Source organism: Tigriopus californicus, chromosome 9 (assembly GCF_007210705.1).
Source record: "Tigriopus californicus strain San Diego chromosome 9, Tcal_SD_v2.1, whole genome shotgun sequence".
Classification (NCBI taxonomy): domain Eukaryota; kingdom Metazoa; phylum Arthropoda; class Copepoda; order Harpacticoida; family Harpacticidae; genus Tigriopus; species Tigriopus californicus.
Window position 1 is genome coordinate 8,340,145 of NC_081448.1, and position 21,489 is coordinate 8,361,633.

General features: G+C 44.8%; 3 protein-coding genes across 5 annotated transcripts; 2 read left to right on the top strand and 1 right to left on the bottom strand.

Moving 5' to 3' along the window:
• Nucleotides 1–415: 415 nt before the first annotated feature.
• LOC131887395 (uncharacterized) lies at nucleotides 416–4,155 on the top strand. The gene is made up of 5 exons (XM_059235990.1): nucleotides 416–2,445; nucleotides 2,518–2,641; nucleotides 2,873–3,207; nucleotides 3,264–3,576; nucleotides 3,658–4,155. The coding sequence occupies exons 1-5, from the start codon at nucleotides 691–693 to the stop codon at nucleotides 3,861–3,863; spliced, it is 2,733 nt and encodes a 910-aa protein (XP_059091973.1). The 5' UTR covers nucleotides 416–690; the 3' UTR covers nucleotides 3,864–4,155.
• Nucleotides 4,141–9,046, bottom strand: LOC131887396 (syntaxin-1A-like). Of its 2 annotated transcripts, none has more exons than XM_059235992.1 (7): nucleotides 8,682–9,046; nucleotides 6,472–6,555; nucleotides 6,302–6,401; nucleotides 6,133–6,207; nucleotides 5,672–6,066; nucleotides 5,418–5,528; nucleotides 4,141–4,688 (listed from the first exon to the last, which is right to left on the bottom strand). In XM_059235992.1, exons 1-7 carry the CDS (start codon nucleotides 8,712–8,714, stop codon nucleotides 4,605–4,607), a joined length of 882 nt encoding a protein of 293 aa, XP_059091975.1. In that variant the 5' UTR covers nucleotides 8,715–9,046; the 3' UTR covers nucleotides 4,141–4,604. The 2 variants fall into 2 exon arrangements, with proteins under 2 accessions (XP_059091975.1, XP_059091974.1); XM_059235991.1 differs by lacking the exon at nucleotides 4,141–4,688 and adding an exon at nucleotides 4,890–5,274 and having other exon boundaries at nucleotides 8,682–9,042.
• A 1,820-nt stretch (nucleotides 9,047–10,866) lies between these two features.
• LOC131887393 (uncharacterized) lies at nucleotides 10,867–19,300 on the top strand. Of its 2 annotated transcripts, XM_059235988.1 has the most exons (14): nucleotides 10,867–12,150; nucleotides 13,428–13,541; nucleotides 13,709–13,984; nucleotides 14,056–14,185; nucleotides 14,245–14,375; nucleotides 14,955–15,212; nucleotides 15,814–16,075; nucleotides 16,146–16,519; nucleotides 16,638–17,117; nucleotides 17,409–17,473; nucleotides 17,561–17,768; nucleotides 17,845–17,999; nucleotides 18,061–18,186; nucleotides 18,550–19,300. In XM_059235988.1, the coding sequence occupies exons 1-14, from the start codon at nucleotides 11,784–11,786 to the stop codon at nucleotides 18,760–18,762; spliced, it is 3,159 nt and encodes a 1,052-aa protein (XP_059091971.1). In that variant the 5' UTR covers nucleotides 10,867–11,783; the 3' UTR covers nucleotides 18,763–19,300. The 2 variants fall into 2 exon arrangements, with proteins under 2 accessions (XP_059091971.1, XP_059091972.1); XM_059235989.1 differs by lacking the exon at nucleotides 14,955–15,212 and having other exon boundaries at nucleotides 10,868–12,150.
• Nucleotides 19,301–21,489: the final 2,189 nt, after the last annotated feature.

Sequence of the window (21,489 nt, forward strand, 5' to 3'; positions counted from 1 at the left end):
GTTTCTCGATACCGTCCAAGCGGTCCCAGCTGGCCCCAGCCCTTTCGATGACGTGACGTATTCCTTGGTCGGCTGCCCGAGGGAGAAGGTCAACACGGGGAATTGCGCGTGTCACGTTTGGGTATCCAATTTCCTTAGATTCGCATGCAATAATGGCATCGAGTTTGGAGACCACTCGTCTACTTAGTCCTGGACCGTGGTTTCAGAATGCTTCAACGTATGATACTTGGAAGTCAGAGTGAGATATGATTCTACATTGAAATTCAATTTTCCCTTGATGTCTAGACTAGATCGACTTTATTTCTGAGCCCAAAGCGTAGAAGATCGTGAAACATAAGAATCAAGCAATTTTTGCCTTAGCAAACACCATATAATACTGGACTAACCCAACCTATCAGCTCATTTGGGCTGATGTTTAAGGCCTAAAACAAGCCCTCTAGGGTCTCTAGGTCAGTGCTCACACCGAAAGCGAGAGAGCGCAAAAGTGACAGTCTGAGAGAGCCCTTCCAGATTGCAACGTGTGCGGCTGTGTGTGAGTACGTGTGTGAGTACGTGTATGGAGGGAGCCAGCCAGCTAGCTAGCCAGTTAGTCAGGAAGTAATTCGGGCCGCCATCCATCCATCCATCCATCCATCCATCCATCCATCCATCCATCAAGTGGCGGCGGTGGGAGTGGGAGTGGGAGTGGCCATGAATGAGACCAAACTGGCCGAGATTGAGCGGTTCTGGTCGCGCGGTAAGTTGGCCCGCGTCAGCACCGAACTCACCAAGATCCTCCGTGACATGGGACAAGACCCACAAGACCCTACGACCGACCGGGCCACATCCCACCTGGCCACGCCCCCAGCCACTCCCGAGGACTGTCGGCACGCCCGGCAGGTGGCTCTGCTGGTGTTGCAATTGTGTCATTGTCACCTAGTCCAGCAGCAATTTGACGTGGCCTTGACGCTGCTCCGGCAGCTGAATGCGGGCATCACGCTCAGGCTGGTGGAGCAGCCCTGGTTTGAAAGGCTGTATGGCCTCTACTTGGCCGTCTACTGCCTGGGCCAGGGCGAATGGGACCTGGCTCTCTTCTTGTCCCTCCACTTCAATGCCCAGGCCGACCCGCACCCCATGGATAAACCTGACGCCAACGCCACCCCCACCCCCAGCCGCCCTTCCTATGATGATCCGCAGGTGAAAAGTCTATGGAATAACTCGGGCCACCTCTTGCTGTCACTGGGGCAGAGTGTGGTGCGATGGCATCCGGAGGTGATTCCGCACGTCCGCTGTATGACCGCGGCTCAGGCCCAAGCTCGTCTCCAACAGTTGCTTCAACCCCAAGACTCCGAGCCTAATCCCCGCCCTACTCCGCCTCGTTTGACCGTGGACCCTCGTCGTATCCTCCAAACCTACGTGACGCCGGATTCTCAGACCCCGCATGTCAGCCGGGCTCGAGTGGCTCTAAATTTGAAGAAATACTCGCTGGCCATCGTCAACTTGAATCAGATGTTGACATCGTGCCCACCCGCTCAAGTGGGGCCCATTCACTACATGATGGGCCATTGTCACGAGGCCCAGGGCGAGTTCGATCTAGGCCAATTGGCCTTTCAGAATTGTTTCCAAACCTGCCCGGGCTTAGCCGCTTTTGGGCTAGCCCGGATCGGATGGGCTAAATCCAAATTTGAAGAAAGCCACGCGACCCTAATGAAGCATGTCGTGTTCAACGAGACTGACATCACGATGTGCCAATGGCCGGAGAACTTGAAAGATCTGTTTGAAGAGAGTGACCGAGATACTTTTCATCAACTGGTCAAGCGGTTACTCACCCAATTGGAGGAGGCGTTGGAAAAAGAGCGCCAGCGAGTGACTTGCGCTTCCAATTTATGTCCTCACCGCTCCAAAAATGGTCGGTCCATAACCAACCCGGATATCAATCTTCAATTAGATCACGTGGTCATTGACTGTACGCAGGGGTGCAGCTTAGCGTTTCATGGCGAATGCGCGCCATCTGATACCCCGTTCAATTTCTCGTGTCCCTCGCAGTCATTGGAGTGTCCCGGTGAAATGAAAGCCTTTTGGATTCGACCGGAAGGCCGAGACAAGTTGCCCGAATTGAAAGCGGCCAATGTCATCCCAAATAAGTGCTTAGTGGCTACGCAGAGTAATGCTTCCGCGGAGATTGTTCACGAATCTGATGTGAACACGCCATCGGCGATCCCGAAGAAACCCAAGAAGAAGCCCTCTGCTAAGGCGTTAGCGAACCCTCCCCAAAGAAAAAAGACTGAGGTTCCTCATGGGTTCAATGATAAAGTGGCTTTTTACAGGAAAGAGACCAAACCTGTCTCAATTGCACAAATCTTAATTCAGAATGGTGTGATTCAGATCGACAATCTTATAACTTCATCCGAAAATATTTACAAATGTATGAAGGAACACCTATGGCAGCCAGGGAATCATCATCTAGTAAGTTTTTGAAAGTACCCACATGAAGTGGATCAGGGGAGCGAGTCTTTGTTCATGTCTTCTTTCACGTAGGAACACGTCCAAGAAACTAATGGGATCGAGTACCAGTCCGAGAAAGAGATGACCTATCATCTCTACCAATGCTTGAAACGCTCGAATCAATTGCTTGCTGGGATGCGGAATCAATCGCGGAAAGGTGAGATCAATTCAGAGTCACGCCAAAGTTTGTTGGTTTTTTAATTAAATAATGCTCTGGCATTGTGGCCTTCTTTTTACGCGAGGTTAAGCATTGGGCAAAGTTTGTCCCAATCGTTTATCAATCACCGGCTGACGATGAGGGTTTGTTTTTCGTTAGAATCGAAAGCAAATTTAGTTACTTTTATATCATTATCTTATTAGGGTACCTTAATGCTCATGTCTTTTCCAGAACATGTCTTACTTGCGGATGTAATGAGTGGCTTTGAGTTGTGCGTTGAAGCCGTCGTAAATCATCGTAAATTTAACCCGGGTACACATGAAAAACTCGACCGATTTTCGAGCTTGCTTCGAGCCTATTGCCAAGAAACATTTCCCAATTACCCCAATATCATTGAACCTCGAAAAATGCAACTGCGCCAGGTTTTAGGCCTCCTTCCCGAAGATCAAGCGATAGAAGACGTGAGTGTACCACCATCACAAGTTCATGCCACTCCAGCGACACTTGTACCTGAAATTCCGCAAGGCATCATCGATTCGGCGGCTTTCGTGATACCGTCTGACCAGGTGAGATCTCGGCTCTCTCAGTCCTGAGACATTTTTCCCAACTGGTTTTCTCGCAGGACTTGGAAATCAATAGATTGCATCGACATTACCCGGATATGGATATAGGCGAACTCCTAATGTTGATTGAAGATACGAGGCAGTTCCACCAAGGATCTGTGACCGAGGAGGTCTTACACGAGGCCATCGAAGAATTTCGCCGTGTTGAAGGTTATCCCGTTTCGGGCTCGATGGAAAACAACTCCCAGAGCCAACACGCTGGGGAAAAATTGGCCCCCAATATTGCGCATCCGAGCACGAATCAGATGGATGGTGCTGTTCACGACGTCTTATCAAAGTTGTTGCTAAATATTTCCTCCTATCAACCTCAAGGTAACTAACTCGTCGGATTGGTTGTTCCAGCTTGTCGCTGTGAGTAATTGACTAATGGGTCGTTTTCTTGGTTTTCTTTAGTTGATGTGGAAGACATTAATGCAGAGGATTGCACAGTCTGCCTTGAGACTTTAGGTATGACTGATTTGGAAACCTTGCAGCCATGTCAACATCGTTTTCATCGAAAGTGTATCCGAGATTGGCTTTCGCAGCAGAGAGATTGTCCTCTCTGTCGCAATCATATTCTCTTGGATGAAGATTTCCCGAAGCTACAAACCCAAGATTAGGCGATTCTCTCTCGATTTGCCTTGATCGAAATATCAAAGGGATGAAGTTTGGCGATTGCCTCTATCAGAATGAGGGCTTTGAAGGCGTTTGCTTACGTTCTTGAGATGCTCTCGACAGTTTCATTCCGATATGTGATAGTTTGCCGAAAGGAAGCACACATAAGATTATGTTAAACATGTTTTCCAGGAAATAACTTGACGAACAGAGTCCACTCGCTTGTCTTCGGGACATTGTAACCATGATCATTGTCAGCGTAATAGTAAAGGACTCGCAATATATTGGAATATTTTACTCGGGATGCTTTATTGAACACTATGCGATTGAATGACGGGAAACAGCAATGCCAACCATTGTAGTGGTATGAATTAATAATAGAATTGTAGGTAGTGTACTTAGCAATAGTATTAATAATTATGATAATGATGATAATAATAATAATCATATTAATAGTAGTAGTAGCAGTAGTAGTGGTATGTAGTAATAATTATAATAATAATGATGCCGATTTAAGTAATAGCAGCAATAAGGTTTAACGATTTCGATAGATTCCGTATTATTGAGAGTGAACAACATCCCATCAAGATGGGCTATTTGTTGATTGACCGGAGTAGTCCTTGCAGGAGCGAAAGTAGTCCAACTTCAATAACTACCACTCGTATTTGGGTATGATGCGTATAACGATGACCAAACTCGATTGCTCTCGAGGGAAACGGGAGTTGTTGAGGATCAAGTAGAGTACTTCACCATAGTTGTAAGTAACCTCCGGCCCACCAGATGACGATGGCACCGATGGCAGCGCCGCAAAGAAGCATCATTATTTTTTTCTGAAAATCAAACCACCTCATGACAGGAAACGTGGAACAGTTCATAGATAGAGCGGTCTCTCTCCCTAACCCTATAGGCCTACCAATCGCTTGGTACCAGCATAAGAGTCATGTCATCATCGAGAGATGAGCCCCTCCAAAGAGCGAACGTAAACAAAACCAATAGGATTAGGATGGATACCAATTGGTGAACAAAGGAACTCTAATGGGTCAATGATTTATTCGAAACTAATTGAAAACGAGAGGAACAGAATGAATTGAGCCTATGATAAAAGGATAATAAAGGTACGTTTAGAAGGGCATCATCATATAGTAGCACACACTTGCGCCCGAGAATGTAAACAAATAATTATAAAAATAATGCAAATGACGAGGATAATAGAAATAATAATGGTGATAATGATGATAATAACTATGATGGAGATAGGAATAATTGTAACGCAGGAAAAATAATCAAAAATATAGACTAATGCACCGAACCTAAGAATCACATGGTTCCAGATAACTGATTAGATACCATAATGACAATGACCGTCAATATCACGACAATGGAAATCACGAGGCAGAACAAAAGAATAATCTTTTTCTGAAACGAAAGTAACAACTCAAAAAATTAAATGAATCAAATCAAAGCGCACAACTCGATAAATAATCGGGAAGGAAATAGTGTCGTCGACCAAACCTTCTACCAATTACATCAATTATAAGGCTACTTGCATGCACGCTTACCCGCCTAGCCTTTGATTGGTATTTAAGAGCCTTCTTTGTATCTTGTGTCGCAGTTTGAACATAGTCGACAGCATGTTCCACGTGGTACTCGATACGATCAATCATTTCACCCTGCAACAGACCAAGACAATGAGGAAGCGTCTGAGCATTGCTCTATGGATTGGACTTGGAGCTCCTCGGCCCTTTCACTCTAACAATACCGTGGGATAGATAGACACAGAGATAGACGACTCCTCGTGCTTCTAGTTGCTTACCTGACTCTCGACCAGCATGGCCATGTCCATGAACATATCATGGAGCTCTTTAATGGAATGCTCCAACTTGATAATGTCGGCATGTCGTGCCTCGATATCAGCCAGAGTTTGCTTGGCAGCAGCTGTGTCCATGATGATGCCTTGAGTAAACACTGCGGAGTTGCCTTGCTCCAACATATCTTCGAGTTCGGCATCGGTGGTGGTGCGACCCGCGATCTCCATTTGACGTTGGATGCGGTTCTTGCAACGCTCGCGATAATCTGTTTGGGTGCGGTTGTACTCGGTCATGACTTCGACAAATTTGCGAGAAAGGGTCGAGTGTTGGGTTTTTCGGATTCGCAAGTCTGCCGAGGCCTTGTTGATATTCTCCTCGGCTTCGATGTTTTGTTCAATGACTGGAAAACATGGAAAACATGATTGGGGCAACTACGAGTCTCCAGGAGAGGCAAGGAAAGACTCACCCTTGAGTTTGGCTCGCACTTTATTCGCGGTTTTTTTGATATCCGACATGAGATCTTCCAGATCTTGCTTCATCTCTATCAGGGGTAGGTGGAAAACATCGGCGTTAATTCAAGAGGCTGGCAAGCATTTCACCTTCGATAGACCTCAAGTAATTGCATGGGAACTTACTCTCGTCATTTTGGGGTGCAGAGAGGATCGAGCTGTGCTTCCTCTTGACCTCCTCAACGTTGTTCTGGATCTTGTCGATGTTTTCCCGAATCTCTTCCACCTATGTGTGGGAGCAACATCTGAGTTCGAAGGCTATGCCTTGGACTGACGAGCATCTGATGGGAGCTTACCTCTTGGAAGAATTCGTCCATTTTACCCCCCTCCACATTGACCGCCATGTCCTCGCCCCCCAGGTCATCCTCGTCGCTCTGAGCCTGAAACCCCAAAAGGAAAAGAAGAAGTCAAAAGATAATGAATTTCAAGTCTGAGCTATATCATTATTGGGGTGATTTTGAATGACCGCTTGGAAATACTGGCGAGAGGTTGGACATTTCTTATCAAAACTAGCTTACACCTGAAACGTCTGGATTATGAATGGGGAGGCTAAAATTGAAAAAAATTGAGAAAATAGTCGAATTTTCAGTTCGAACGAACGAATGGGTCACAAACTTATGCCCTCTCTAAGCTCACAACATTTGACTCAGTCTTTTGATCAAGCTGAAAATTGAAGCCCGTCATTAGAGTAAATTGGGGCCAGCCTCATTTAAAGAAGAATATAATTCATTGGTTGGAATCAAAGTTCTTGATGCTCAACTTTTGTTTCTCCACATTGCAAGATGTTTAATCAAAACCTTAGGTCGTTGTGTCTCTTCGGTCTGACTTTTGACGACATTGTGAAATATATACCTGGATTCTGCTGTATTATTTTTAGCATTGACAAATTCGAAATGACACATCTCAATAAAACCTCGCAGTAGTCAAAAAACAGTACTCTATCATTCAATTATAATTTTATCAAATAACTAAAATTATGCTCCAAGACTGAACAACCAACCTTTCGCCTCTGGAGCAAAGGCAATTCTTCTGAAAAGCTGGGCCAGGCAGCAGACCTAGCACTTGAATACTCATTTGAATAGGTAATTGTTTATATTTCTCGAGCTTTCGTTGTTATCTTTCATTTTACACAACTCAACAAGACACGTTTTGAATCTGAAAGCATATTTCTTTTGCCTAGAAAAACCTGGGCAAACCATTTAGCTACCAAAATACCCATCCTTCGCAAAACGATGGCCTCAATATAGAGTCCAGATTTTTGCGAGGGGTGGAATTGGTCAAACTCTTTGTGACACCTTACAAAAAGTATCTTTGGGTCAGGCGAGGTAGCTGGATTCTAATTTTGGATTCGAATTCTCTTTTTTTCTTGTACGTACTGTGCATCAAGAAAACAAAGTACTTTAAGTGAGCTATTAGTATCTAGGAAATGTGCCAAATCCGAGCTACATGGTACGGGAAACTGTCACGTGCATTTGGTATTTGATCCGGTACACGAGGCCGGCGGTAAATTCATCTTTAAGATGGACCTTTGTGCTGTTTCTGTTGTTACTCTCTCAATTTTTATCTTAAGGCAGACATTGGTCAACGTCATTGCCTAAAGATATGTTTCAAATGTATATGGATGCAGTACATCAAAGATTTATATTTAAAGGCATTTCCAAAAAGTTTTGATTGTCATTGAGCTTTATGGAGAAGATTGACCCGCCCAGTGTGTTTGATTATCCTTATGAGGTACAAGAAACAGAGCACATCTTTCTTAAGAAAATGATCTTAGGCAATATTGAACCTAGTGTTGGATGAAAAACAAACAAACTGAATCAATCGTGTTCTTTGGCTCTTAAAAGCTACTAAATTCTCGTCATATTTCTCCACTTTTCTCTTCAATTCTTCCAGGCCAAAATCAAATTGTAGAACCTTACTCTCGGATAATCCGGAATATTCACACCCGTAAGAGAAACGCGAAGTTGGGAGCCCCATGTCTGGATTTTTCATCAGTCACAATTCTACTGTGTAATGTTACTATTCGAAAGCTCGAAAACTGTCGGAAGCGATACATCCCATGTCGCCTTTGGTGGCCAAAATTCATCGTTCATCATGTTCGAGGACAAATTGATCGCGAGATCGGTAGATGGGTGCGAGTTTATTGTTGATCACGAGGTTTCATTGACTCGTTCTAAGCATGGACCAAGCAGGCTAGGCCCTTAACAGGCGGGGCTGGATGGAACCAACCAACCAGCCCGTCAGCCAGCCAACCAGCCAGCCATCCAGCCAGCTAAGGAAAGAACGATAGGAAAGGAGACACCAGGGGCACACTACAAATGGAACTTTAGGTTTCATATTTATCGGGACAATCACATATCCATCTATTTCGTTGGTTGACGTGAACTCCCAAACCTGAACCTCCAGAATTCTGTAGCTGCCTTTCGTAATGAACCGCGGCAGAAGGTGGTCAGTCTCCGCCGCGTTATTTACGGCATGTCGATATCGATGTTGTACGTATACTTACGGCTCGAAGGGCCGCCAATCTGTCTTTGGGCATGGTGTCGGATGACGGTGTGGCCACACGAGTCCGATGGTGAACACTCCCTTAGTCAGTCACTGGGTCCGTCCCTTAACACCAACACGCCCACAATAAGGTTGGAATGGACTTCAATGAAGACACACCAACACCCCCGAGGTGATTTCCCTGAACATATCCCCACCCAATGCCAATGTGGAAGAAGCAGAAGAAGTAAAAGGAGCCAAAGAAGACGAAGAACAAGTAGGAGAACAAGTAGGAACAGGCGGATCGGCAGGGGCTATTCTCGAGTGGGACCGGACTGTCCTCCGTCCTCGATCGTGTAACTACTCCTTCTTTCCTTCCTCCCGAGGATTCTTTCTCCATCGGGGACGGCGGATGGACGCACCAAGTACCAAGCACCTAGCTAGCTAGCACCTTGCCCTCAGCACCACCCAGCGCGGAATTTCAGGCATAGACAGAGGCTGCTAAGCAAGTTGGGTTTTCCTTCTAGTTTGATTGAGTTGCTCGGGCCATCCTCACTCATCCATCCGTCCATCCTCGGGTTTGCCCGGCCCCCCTGGAAGGAAAGACGGGAAAGAAAGAATAAGGGAGCGAGCCAGCGGGCCAGCGGGCCAGCGGGCCAGCGGGCCAGCGGACCAAAGTGAGTCACTGACTTGCCAGGAACGAGAGAAAGAAGGCCCCCTTCAATGCCATCCCAAGGCACTATGGCCTACCAAGCCTAGCGCAGAGAAGAGGCCGAGATCCGACTAGTATTATATTAGTGTCGTACGCGGATCTAGCAGGCGAGTGTACAACCTTGCTCATATCGGTGATGTACCCCACTGATGAACTGGGTGGTTGCTGGCCTACCACACATGAGGCTAGCTTGAGGCCACCAAGTCCCAGTTCGAACGAACTGAACAGAACGAAGGGCACAGCTCCCCGATTCCAAGAGTGAACGACGGATCGGGGCAAACGGGGCAAACGGGGCAAACCCTTGAGGAAGGAGAAGGAGAGGGAGAGGAAAATATTGACGGGCACAGCTGATAAAAGGCTATTTACTACTAGCTAGCTAGACTACTTTGCTAATGCCATTATTTCTCCCATGGCTGGGCCGATTTGGCTAGGCTCCATCTCCTCGGAAAAGGGATCCGGAGAAAGGGCATTTGTCGTCATACTTGGGACGGCGGACCCTCCAAAAACTAGACACAACCATAATATGACGGCTAAACTAAACCGTCTCAATGACGTTTTGTCACAGGTTCTTCCGATAAAACACCATGACGATTCACTCAACCTGTCATTCAATGGTTGTTGGAACCATATTTTGTGACAATTTTAGGGCATAGGTGCCATTAGTGCGTGGCCTGCAAGGCATATTTCATTTTTAGGCAATCGTCCATCATTAACAGTTCACAGGTCTGTTCCTCAAGATGATGGAAGTTAAGATGCATTAACTGAGCAACCACGCATTGCTTAAGAATTGTAGTGAGTCATGAAACATTACTCTTCTCAATGTCAGTTGGAAAATTGATCTGAGATGAGTAATTTTTTACGAATGTGCACGTTTTGGGCATTTTTGTTCCTGTTGTAAATTTCGAGCATTTCAAGTCGACCTGACACGTGACAAACGATCCACTGACAGGTTGTGACGAGTCCTCTCTGTTCTGAACACCATTCATTGTGGGCTCTTAAGGGGCTCAGTCTCGAAAGGTAGGAGAAGTACACGAGGGAGGCCCCATTGGTCCCTGGCCGTTGTGATGTGCTCATTCAAGCATGCAATATATATATATATATACATACATACATACATGCCGCCTTACATACACATATACATACAACCACACAGACACTCTCACATACCTCCAAACAAACGTGCTCGAGGTCTTTCCTTGGCGCTCATGGGGCATCGAAATCCAATCTTGTATCGCATATAGCCCAATTCGCCGCTGCCCACCACCATCCAAGGACATTCAGCAATCAGTCGTCTTGCTCGGTTCAAACAGGCTCCTTTGGTTCTCTTGGAACAGACCAACGAACAGCCTTTAGCTTCTCTCTCTTTCTCTCTCTCTTTCTCTCTCTCTCTCTCTCTCTCCTCCTCCTTCTCTTTAGTTGACTCGCCAACTAGATTTAGCGTGTCGTTGCCCACAAGGCCAAATGGTCGGCCTTGGCAGTCTTTTGGCGAGGCATCATGGGCCGTACCAAAGGAAGATCCAAGTTGGAGGGGAAAGCTTTCCCAGAGTTATCGATGAAAAAGGATCCTGAGCAGAGAATTTGATTCCCTAGTGCAAAAAATGACTGACTGGACGGGTTAGATTAGAGTGTGTCGTCGTGGTTGTTGCTTCGGAGGATTGCCATCTCCGTGGCCATTCTTACTTCCCTGGCTTTAAACGACTTTGAGCGTAAATGGTGTTTATGTGGTGTGGACGGAGGATGGCCCTGTAGCAACTTCAGCATCTTCATTATTGCTAGCAACAACAAGGTCGTCGTGCTTGGTTGCTTTTGGCTTCATCTTCTCCCAAATGATGGTGGTGGTTATTGATGATTAGTGTCTTGATTGCGCAAGGCCAGGTGGTTTCCACAGATCGTCGTATCATTGTCCCGGTCAGCGGTTGGTGGTGAGGTTCTTGAACGGCCTCATTGGGAGGCGTTTTGGGTGGTGTCATTCCTGGTGGTGGTGGTGGTGGTGGTGGTTGTGGTGTGTTCGCGTTCTCCCTTCCTCCAACCTTCCTTCTCTTCCATTGCTGGCTGACATGATCCCCGTGTTTTCGGGGAACGAAGGGTTGATCTGCTCAAACTCTGAGGCTGTTGCAACCGCTCTTTCATCCCCGACATCGTTATCTCCCTTGCCGGTGTCCTATTTCCCGTCGTTGTCAAACTTGTCGTCTTTGTGGTTGGCACTTTCTCAAGCATCCCTCAGTGTGGAGCAGGCCCTCGGGGGCACCGAAGAAGGGTCCAAACCGACAACAAACTGGAGACTTCAAGTCGTCGTCGCTGTCGTCGTCGTCGTCGCCCACCACGCCTATCCATCGTCATCCTATGTGGCGGGTTCAACATTGTCCCAGCTAAAAAGTGTCTCTCAGTCCAATCGAGGGGGACGCGGGGGGGATGAGGAGGCCTTGGGACAGTTTTCTGGCAGCGAAAGGGGCAAATACATGTCTACCGAGTTCACCAAACGCAAATACTGGTTCATTTTCTACCGCATCATCCAAATCCTCATCTTGTTATTCTCATCTGCCTTCAAGTTCCACCTCATTCCTGTTGCACCTCTTCGTTCTGTTCAACTTGATTAGTCGCCCTTTGGCTAGTGAATCGCCCGATCGAGACTGCTGCGAGCCACTGTACCCATTCTTTCCGACCACAGTGACAGGGGCCACCGTCATCATACCGAGTCGCGAGCCACAATCAACCGTTCCCTCGTCGCCCAATCAACTTGACCATAGGTCCACCACGAAACTCTATGGAGACCACAAGGGTAAGTAACTCAAGGAAGAGTAGCTCCACCAACTTTTGCTCCACATCAATACCGTGCAAGGCCGGAGTAGTCATTGAATTGAACTTGCGTTTTGGAAGCAACACGGGTCTGGTCCCAACATTTCTGGGCACGAATAGAGAATTCTCCAGCAAAGGTTGCAATACTTGTTGCCCATGCTAGAGGCTGGCTAAAACACATACCAATCTAGATTGTTCTTCAAAGGCTGGAGAATCATGCGAACTTTGAGTCTGATATATTTCTGTGGAACTGAGTTACATCCCAAAGCTGGGCTACTCCTACTCAGGCGTCCCTGTCTAAAAATACCCTCGTGATTAGCGATTGAAACAAAAGCCAAGAACCGATCTTCTAAGGACGTATTTGTTGTCAAGTCTAGAAGGTTCATCATACGTAAAGTCCACTAAAACGTGAAAGTCTAGGAAGGCGTTGTCTTGGCAGAATACGATAGTGGAACAAAGGGCTGGACCTACCGCTATGGGTGCTAGATCGTATCGGAGCCAGTCATTGCTTCACGTGCAGTACATACAAAACAATCCTTTTGGGACGTAAAAATGGATTACTATCCATAATTATGTCAATAAAGGCAGGCCATTTTGAGTAGTCATGGTTATCAGAGGAACACTAATCTCAGTCTCTTTTACCAAATGGACTTGCGTTCCCGTCTAACTCCAAGTAAACTTGACCATGCCTTGACTCATGGGGAATATTCAGGGAAAGTGCTTGTACTCGTACGTACTTCGCATTTGACATCGGCACACCCTTTGCATTACAACAATTACTTGTTTTCGTTGGTTTTTGGCTCAAACCAGATTGAATTATAAATCATGCAAGCACAACACGATGCTGATTTTCAGTTAATATGGTGGGTGGCCAATAGTCCATCTTTCATTTCTCAGATTTCCTAATGGGAATCGTTTACCATGGAGTCGATCATAGAATGTGATATCATAACAACAGTTATTATAGCAAGGAGTTCTCACTAGGGCTAGCTCTAGGTATGTGGAGGGTGTGACTCTACTTAATTTCGATACGTGGATCAAGTCTCTGAACCCCAATAGTGTTTAATGACTGACGCTTAAACTACTGAAGGCTGTGTGTAGTTGCTTGCTGGCCTTCTGAAAAGAGTTGTTAATCGATAATCCATTCTAACCACGTTTTATTTGATGCTGCCCCCGTGAGCTTATTAATTCTCGTATTGCATGTTGTGAAGTGTAGATCCAAGTATCCTACTTAACCTGATTCTTCTTTTCTCTCTGTAGATCGAATGGATCGTTTTCCGATTTCCTGCCAACACGCAAAAAACTCTTGTTTTGCTAACGACTTTTGCAATCAACTTTTACAACACTTCCCTAGGCTTTGTGGGATAGAGCAAGGTAAGTTAGTGTCACGCCACGTTGGTGTTCAATTAGGACCTCAAGTTCTAAAGGTCTTGCCTGAGTTGATCTCATCCTGTGAGAATCAATATACTGTACTATCAGTATGTTGTATCAGTGCCCCTGCCCTGTTCATACTCGATCCTGGTTTTTTTATCCTTTGATAGTAACCTGCTCATCGCCAACACTTACAAAATGTGTGGCCACACTCCAAACACTTCGCTCGTTCCAAGACTTTCAAGGGAAGTGCACTTGTGCCTCAGATTCTCGTGCTGCCGCCGTCGTTGACGTTTCTGCTCTTTCCATGTCCTCATCCTATTCCGATCCCAAATCCAAATCCTATTCCTCCTCTTCGAACAACTTTTACTATCAACCGGAGTGTCATGCCTTCCAAAAGCTTTTGTACCAACATCCGTGTGAATCTGCGGCTCCAAATAAACAAGGTGGGTTCGTCAGTCTGAATCGCGAGCTCACGCAAGCCCAAGCTACTTGTCTCTTGACCTCTTTTTTGCAGAAGCTCTACCTACGTGTATCCACGCTTATGAAATGTGTTTAGCCAATGAATCCTGTTCCGGAACACTCAAACTCTTTTTAAATAATTGCGATGAAGATACTAGCCAAAGCTGCCACTCGGAGTCTGCGATGTAAGTGTTTCTTCTTCCACCTTTTCCATGACGAATGATCCCTTTCCCTCTCCTTCTAGAAACGTTTGCCAAGAAACCTGGGACCGCCTTAAGAAAACGCCTTTGTACGGATGTATTTGTCCAGTAAATGTTCAATTTGCCAAAAAGTGCAAGCGCATATTTAGACTCATACATGAAAATCCGTGTTTGGGTAAGTGATTTAGCTAACCAAAATCATCACCATCTTCCTCGCTTGATTGAGTGGTTGTGTGAAGTTGCGCATTTAACATCGTCTTTCAACGTGCAATAACCGTCCGGCCAAAGGGGAGTGAGTAGGGGTTCTAAGCATTCGTTAAGCGCTAAGGGATACGAGAGTCGTGGTCTGCTAATTTCTTCTTATTTGTGATGACTTGACAACTCGCTCCAAGTCCACGATATGCTTTTCATTCTACTTGAAATCTGACTTTGGATCATCTCTCAAAACCCACCCGTCCTTGAGGACAGAGGCTGCAAACCAGAATACAGTACTTAGTAGGTGTAAGAAAACATGAGCACGCCATAGGTGACATGCTATGAAATAGAAAAAAAGTGTTTGATGCATTTACATCAGTAAGTAAGATTAAGATTAGTAAGATTAAAACGCATTAGTAAGAATCTGCCTTTTGATCAATATTCTCTTGCATGGCTTCGGTTTCGAGCTATGGGATACCAAAGAAGTGAACCTAGAAAATTGCTGATCGAGATACTCCATCTGGAAAAACCCAACCCGTTTGGAATGATTTATTTGCAGATTCGCTGGACGCTTTCCCCTTTTCACACTTCCCAGACTTTGATAAAAAAGTAACGTTTTGGAAGCATTGGTTTAACGCCAAGTTTGAGATAGCGAATATAATAGCAACAGCTTCTTCTACAACCACTACTACTACAACAACTACTCCTGAGGCAACCACCACCACCAAAATCTCCTTTAACCCCACCCCGGGGTTAAAGTACAGTTATTGGACGGACAATCAACAATCTGTAGACATGATGCGTACCAGATACAAAGGTAATCAATCGCCAGCAACAATCACAACCTCTTCTGGTGTCGCAAGACAACAGAACAGTGCCTAACAATCAACCATAACCTCAACAAGTTGTGCATGCGGGGGCTGAAGTTGGCTCTCAAATTACAAAGGAATCACTAATTCTGGGTCTAGGGATCGGCTTTCGTTCGGACACGCAGTAAGAAGAGTCCAATAGAGAACCCCAATTGTCTTGAGGGCAGATAGGGGAGGGATATTGGAAAGTAAATATTTGGACACCACAACTATTGTAGAAACAGATAGGCTTGAAAATCGCATTGAAGAAGCACACTTGTTTGTATGATATAACTTAAACCGCCACAAGGACATGGCAATCTCTGGGTCAAGTGGTTTACTGCTATAGGGATCCTAGAATGTCTGCTCCACCAGGAAAGTCTTTGATCTTTTTTCTTACTCCTGTGACAATTTTGTTTTTGTTTTGAAATGTCTTTGTATCCATATTGACCCATACCCCCTTGGGATATTTGACCGCACGCCTCTGGGGCGAGGGGTGGGTTTGTGTTTTCTTAACGGTCGCTGGCATTCTACGGCCGGGTACTTGAAATGCCTTGTTACCCATTTCAGGAATTACTAAGCCCCTCTATCCCTCGACCGAAGGTCCTTTACGGGAAAATCAAATGCCAGATGTCACTGCACTGCGAAGTACCTGCCACATTTCCCTGAGCAAATGTGAAGGAAATGCCAAATGTCGGCTATTCTTGGAGCAAATCAAGCGAACTTGTGACACGAAAACCTGTGATAAACAAAAATGCATGAGAGCCATACAAGACATGTATAAGAGTATCCCCTCAGACATCGGACTCGATATTGCCTTCTGCCTTTGCAAGTAAGTCATCTCCTAGATTTTCGGAGGCAACCATGTGTGAATGTGTTCAACCTCTTGCCCGTGTTCGTAGGAATACGCCCAATCCCGATGAGGTCTGCCTGCGAGCGCAAACTCTTTTGCATCCCACGTGCGCCCAACAACCGGATGTGATCCAGGGGACGTCGAGGGGCGACCAGACTTTGCCCGCTTGCCATCACATTGCCAAAGACTGTCTGCGTCAAGCCGAGTGCCGCGACAGGCTCAAGAACTTCGATCAGTTCTGCTCCGTGTCCAGTGACACCAAGCGGTGTGCTGGAAAGCCGGAGGAATGCCGAAAGGCCATGTTGGGCATTCTAGGGACCACGCTCAGAACTTCTTGCGCTTGCACTGGCACTGGAGCTGATTTTCGAGAACTCTACGACTGCATAGGATGGCACCGACTTCTCTGGGTGAATCCATGTGTGGGTGAGTTCTTAGAATCTAAAGTGAATCTAAAGCACAGTGTGTGCTACTAGTGCTTTGAATGATTGAATGATTGACTAGCCACACATTGTGGGTGCTTGACCATTTCTTATCTCTTTAGTCGAAGCTCAAAAGGATTACCACATGCTAAATGGGTACAGCTCTCCCCACAAACCTACGACAATCCCACATTTCGGGGGTGGTAGCTTCGACATTTCCACCTTACCCACTCATCCGATCGAGAATAACTATCCATATAACCGAGACAACAACAAAAACAACAACAGCAAAAACAAAAAGGAGGACAAGAACGACTTCAATAACAATGACGATAAGACGAAAGAAAATAATAATAATAATATCAACAATTATAACCTTGAGAATCCCAATGTCTACGGGGGTGGAAGAAACCCTTACGACAACGTTGTGATCCCCAACACTGACTATCAATACAATCAGACATCGGCTAAGCCAATGTTGCCAATCCTTCCGACTCGACGACCTGTTTACTCCACGCCTCCGTGGCCCAAGTTTTATACCACTCGAAGATCGACCTGGGTTTCAACTACCACCACGACCACCACGACCACATTGCCACCGAGTAAGTCAGTTAGTTGTGCATGATTCACACTCATCTTTGCTCAGGAACGCCATCTTATGGAAACAACTCGGACCAATGATTTTTGCGAATTCATTGTTTGCCATCGGCATGTCTTGAAAATTCCTCACGGAAAGCACACCGTCATTCATTATTTTTGTTAAATAGCCGTTGAGTTCATGTCGAACTCAAGAGACGACGACTTTTTATCGAAATAATCAGGGCTAAATGCCCGGTTCAAAATGCTTTACCACTCTCCGGAAATTTCAAGAATCCAAATTTTGACCTTTTCAGAGTTTTGTTTGCTTGAACGTCCAGGACAACCGGTCAAATATATTCGCGAAGGCTACAAAAAGCGAGTAAGTTCCATGGAACCGTTAGTGGTTGGCCCCGTACAGTTCACTAGTCAGTTAGTCAGGCAATGAGCCGCTAATCTCGTCTTTCAGTTATACAAACACGATGATCCCGAATGCTCCGAGTTGTGTGAATGCAAAGTGGGCGAGGAGCTCTCGTGCAAAGTGCTCTCTTGTATCGAGCGAGATGCTTGCAATACGGGGGTGGCCTTTTACAGCCACGCCTCGCCTTTCTATCAAGCCTACCGAGGCCAATGTCTGTGTTATTCCGGATCGTTTATTTGCTCAAAGCCAGCCAAAGGTACGTATACAACACTCACCTCTGCAGAGACTAAGTTGGATATGAATGAATGATGTTATCTTGTGGCTCGATTTAGAAGTTGATTTGGACTTGACCGAGGGTGTATACTTGTTCCTGGGGTACAGTGAAAAAGACGAGCAGCTCTTGAAAGCTGTCACCGGGCAAGGTATCTTGGAAACCATCGGTGAAATCGAAGGACTCGTGAGATACCATAATATTAACAACAATAAGGTTTGTGCATTTGACGTGATCCAGTTCAAGGAAAGCAATCGTTAAAGTTCCTTTTCAACAGAGTGAATGTCGCGTGATACCTCATAAACAATCCGGCGAAAACATGATCCTTCAAGCCGTAATGGAGGAATTTCAAGAAAACAGAGACAGTGGAAATTTGACAAACTATCTGCTTAACAAAGAAAAGGTTAGTATGCCTTAGATTTGGACTACTTACGAACATCATTTTTTCTCCAATTGAAAAAAAAGAATTGGAAGAACCTCTCTTTTTTTGTCGATAGAGAAAGCTTTGAAAATCGTCAATTTCCGTCGCAAAACAGTAGCAATGATATTCTTCTTCCTTAGAAATGTCTCGCTGCAAACGTTCTTGTATTTATTCATGCACAGTTGTAGACTATTTAGGATGATTCCCTTTCCAGCAGACAAGAGATATGCAGCCCATACGAATTAATTAAACGATATGGAGGTGGAAAAGTGTCGACAGTTTTTCGATTATACAATATTTACCACGTATTCACTTTTCTTATTGCTGTCATTATTGATATTGTAGGAGGAATGTTTTGAAGCCCTGGAATCCATCAGCCAAAAGATTAATACGAATGATGCAGATATGCGCAGCCACGTGATCTTGTCCATGATCAAAGTCTCGTCAGCTTATGCCAACGTCCCAGAGTTGAAGGACGGAGCGAATCTTGTTGAAATCTCTTTCTCACTCCTAACTTTCACCACCTTTTATTCCTGCGTGGTGTTCACATTATCTTGACCAAAACCAACTACAGGAACAATAACTTTTACCAAAATTACGGTTGTAATAGGAGAGTTCGTTAAGGCTCCAGCTGATACCAAGACTGTCGGCCACAATCACAACAACTATAACAACAGCAACAAGCCTTTTCGCCCAATCACAACTGCCACAGCAACTGAGAGGGCCAAGACTCCTGCTATTACCATCACTTTTCATGCTATTACAAAGTCACCCATCATTTCCCCTTTATTACGTTATACGTAACAACAATGGAAGAGGTGCTATTTTTCAGCTTGTTTCTACATCTTCCCTGTGCAATTCATATAATATATTGTTGAATTATGGTTGCTCAAAATAATGTATAGGAATTTATTTATTCATAACAAGACACAAAGTGTTGGACCATTTAAGCACCTGAGAGAATTCCGAAATTGGTTTTCCCACAAATCTGCAAATCCCACAAAATTGACCGTAATTGACAACTACCGAAGAAGAGGAGAAAATTGTTGTTGGTTATGGTATCATAGAGGAAGCAAGGCCTAGAGATTGCAATGAGAGCTAGCTAGGCGGACTCGTTTTCAGAGCACATGGACGTGACAGCTGAAAGGCTGATTGTAGAGGGCTAGCTGATTTTTCAATCGGCTTGAGTAGCACTTGTTCATTCATAGTTGCCGATTCAGCTCCAATAAAAAAACCACAACCAACTCGATTTTTACTTTTCTATGTTACTTCTTCTATGATTGTTCGACCATATTTTGTACCTGTGCTCATCATCGTAATGTTGATTTACATCGATTCCCACGTGAAGTACGTTGAAGCTACGTAAATTTGAGCGATTTCTACGAACTCCAGAATTCTGCGAGAGAATATGATGATACGAGATTAAGTTCTTATTCAAAATAATTTATCCATCACCCCAGGGCCACCACTGCAACATCCTTTCCCCACCCTCTTTACTGTTAAAGAAAACAGAATAGGGGGAACGCAAATGTTGGCCGAAAAGATCCGAGATATCAATCGGGTTAAATGCAGGTTTGAGCCGCATGACGGATATAGTGTACCTGGTTTGACAGTCTTTTCCACGGTAAAACACTTTGAGGCGCGGCTTAAGCCGTTACAGGGTCTTTGTAGGGTCTGTCTGTTAAGGAGTCATTAGGTAAAGACTAGTATGCGTGCTCAAGGAATAAAGAAAATAAAGTCTCGGAATAATTGAACGTTTTTCCGAAAGCAGAATGCTGCGCCAAGGGTTAGGTTGTCACTGGTGGTATAAACGTCATTTTACCATCCCTATTCATGTTGTTAGGACTCCAAAGTACGGTCCAAAAAGCTTGATTTATGCCCTGTTGGGCGTTAAAATCCCGAATCTTTAGATTTACTTCTCCCTAGTGCTTTTTTCACACTGCCCACAACCACAATCTTCGATAGCGCAAACGAGTCGTGGGTTTCTCCTTTAAAAAGACCACTTTGAAAATATTTGTAGACCTAATTTTGGAAAATCATGTCCCACATTGATCATTGTTCGTCCTGGTATGATATCATATTAACGCGGGTTAAATTAGCGGCAGTCAAATTAGAGCTAGCTTTTGGTCACCCATTCATACTAAACAACAAGGTCCGCCACTGTTTTCTTGCAACATAATATAAAAATGAAATCTAAATTCGAGAGGGTCCCAGGCCAAATCATGCCTTTGATTTCATTTTCAGATAATTTGAAAAGTTGTCATCGGCCCAGCTCGGGACTTTGCATGCCACCAAGTATCCATATGAGTTTAGATCAGAGAATTTTGAACATTTTTGAAAAGCAAGGATTTTTTAGGGAATCATTTCAAGACGTTTGCGTAAAAGCTTTTCATTTCAGCATATTTTATGAATTTTATATTCATTTGAGAATATTTGGCTCACCTAATGCTGCACTGGTATGAAAGAAGGGCAATGTTGTAGATCAAATAGTTTCTCGCCTCAAGTGACGAAGTCGAGGCCAGTTTGACTCTCGGGGCCTTTTCGTATTTCTGTTTTTTTGCGGCTATACTGTGATCCCTTTCTGAGCTTTAACGTTTTAGATAAACTCTGTCTTGAAATTTGACCCAACATCTTCGAGCGAAATGGGTGGAGAAAATCCAAATGTTCGATTTTTGTGGGAATTTCTTCTTCACAATCTTTTTTCGATCATGTCAGTTGTGCCTGCCGCATCTTATTGTTTTTGCTTGTTTATTGTAAGTACCACTGATGGACATAATGTGAATATAGAGTAATGCTAAAGGAGAAAAAAGGAAATTGGAGACAAAATACAGTAAGGAGTAGGGTCACGGAAATTCCGTTGCCAAGATGCTATCAATACCATTTTAGAAAAGGAGAAATGTCAAGACAATGAATTGCACTTTGAAAAAAAAAGAACTAGTTAGAACACAGGGTAGTGATAAATGGAGCATCCCATGGGCCAATGGTCCGCATTGGGAACGAAATGCAACGGACGGAAGTCTTTGAGCGCGGCTTCTTCATGGATATTCATATCGGTGACACACCAACATATTTTTCAGAAACCAAACTGAGAGGAGCATACTCCGAGAACAAGTTCTTTACTTCAACGCGATTACAAATAGCTATAATTGAAAGAACCCCAACAAATCGAAAAGAGGGCAGACCCATACACGAAGGCTCTAGGAGCAAAAAAAACAACGGGTCTCCGCTGGAAGCCTTGTCATTCGCCTTTGACTTGAGTCCAATCCTTAGAGCAGAAAATAATGT

Excerpts from the sequence above, each read along its gene's own strand:
- LOC131887396 (XM_059235991.1), bottom strand. The coding sequence starts at position 8,714 with ATGCCCAAAGACAGATTGGCGGCCCTTCGAGCC. Across the intron at positions 6,556-8,681 it reads GATTGGCGGCCCTTCGAGCC|GCTCAGAGCGACGAGGATGA; the intron begins GTAAGTATACGT and ends TTGGGGTTTCAG. Across the intron at positions 5,275-5,417 it reads ACCAATCAAAGGCTAGGCGG|AAAAAGATTATTCTTTTGTT; the intron begins GTAAGCGTGCAT and ends CTTTCGTTTCAG.
- LOC131887393 (XM_059235988.1), top strand. The coding sequence starts at position 11,784 with ATGAGGAGGCCTTGGGACAGTTTTCTGGCAGCGAAAGGGGCAAATACA. Across the intron at positions 15,213-15,813 it reads GATGCGTACCAGATACAAAG|GAATTACTAAGCCCCTCTAT; the intron begins GTAATCAATCGC and ends TACCCATTTCAG. Across the intron at positions 18,187-18,549 it reads ATCTGCTTAACAAAGAAAAG|GAGGAATGTTTTGAAGCCCT; the intron begins GTTAGTATGCCT and ends TTGATATTGTAG.
- LOC131887395 (XM_059235990.1), top strand. The coding sequence starts at position 691 with ATGAATGAGACCAAACTGGCCGAGATTGAGCGGTTCTGGTCGCGCGGT. Across the intron at positions 2,642-2,872 it reads GCGGAATCAATCGCGGAAAG|AACATGTCTTACTTGCGGAT; the intron begins GTGAGATCAATT and ends TGTCTTTTCCAG. Across the intron at positions 3,208-3,263 it reads TCGTGATACCGTCTGACCAG|GACTTGGAAATCAATAGATT; the intron begins GTGAGATCTCGG and ends GTTTTCTCGCAG.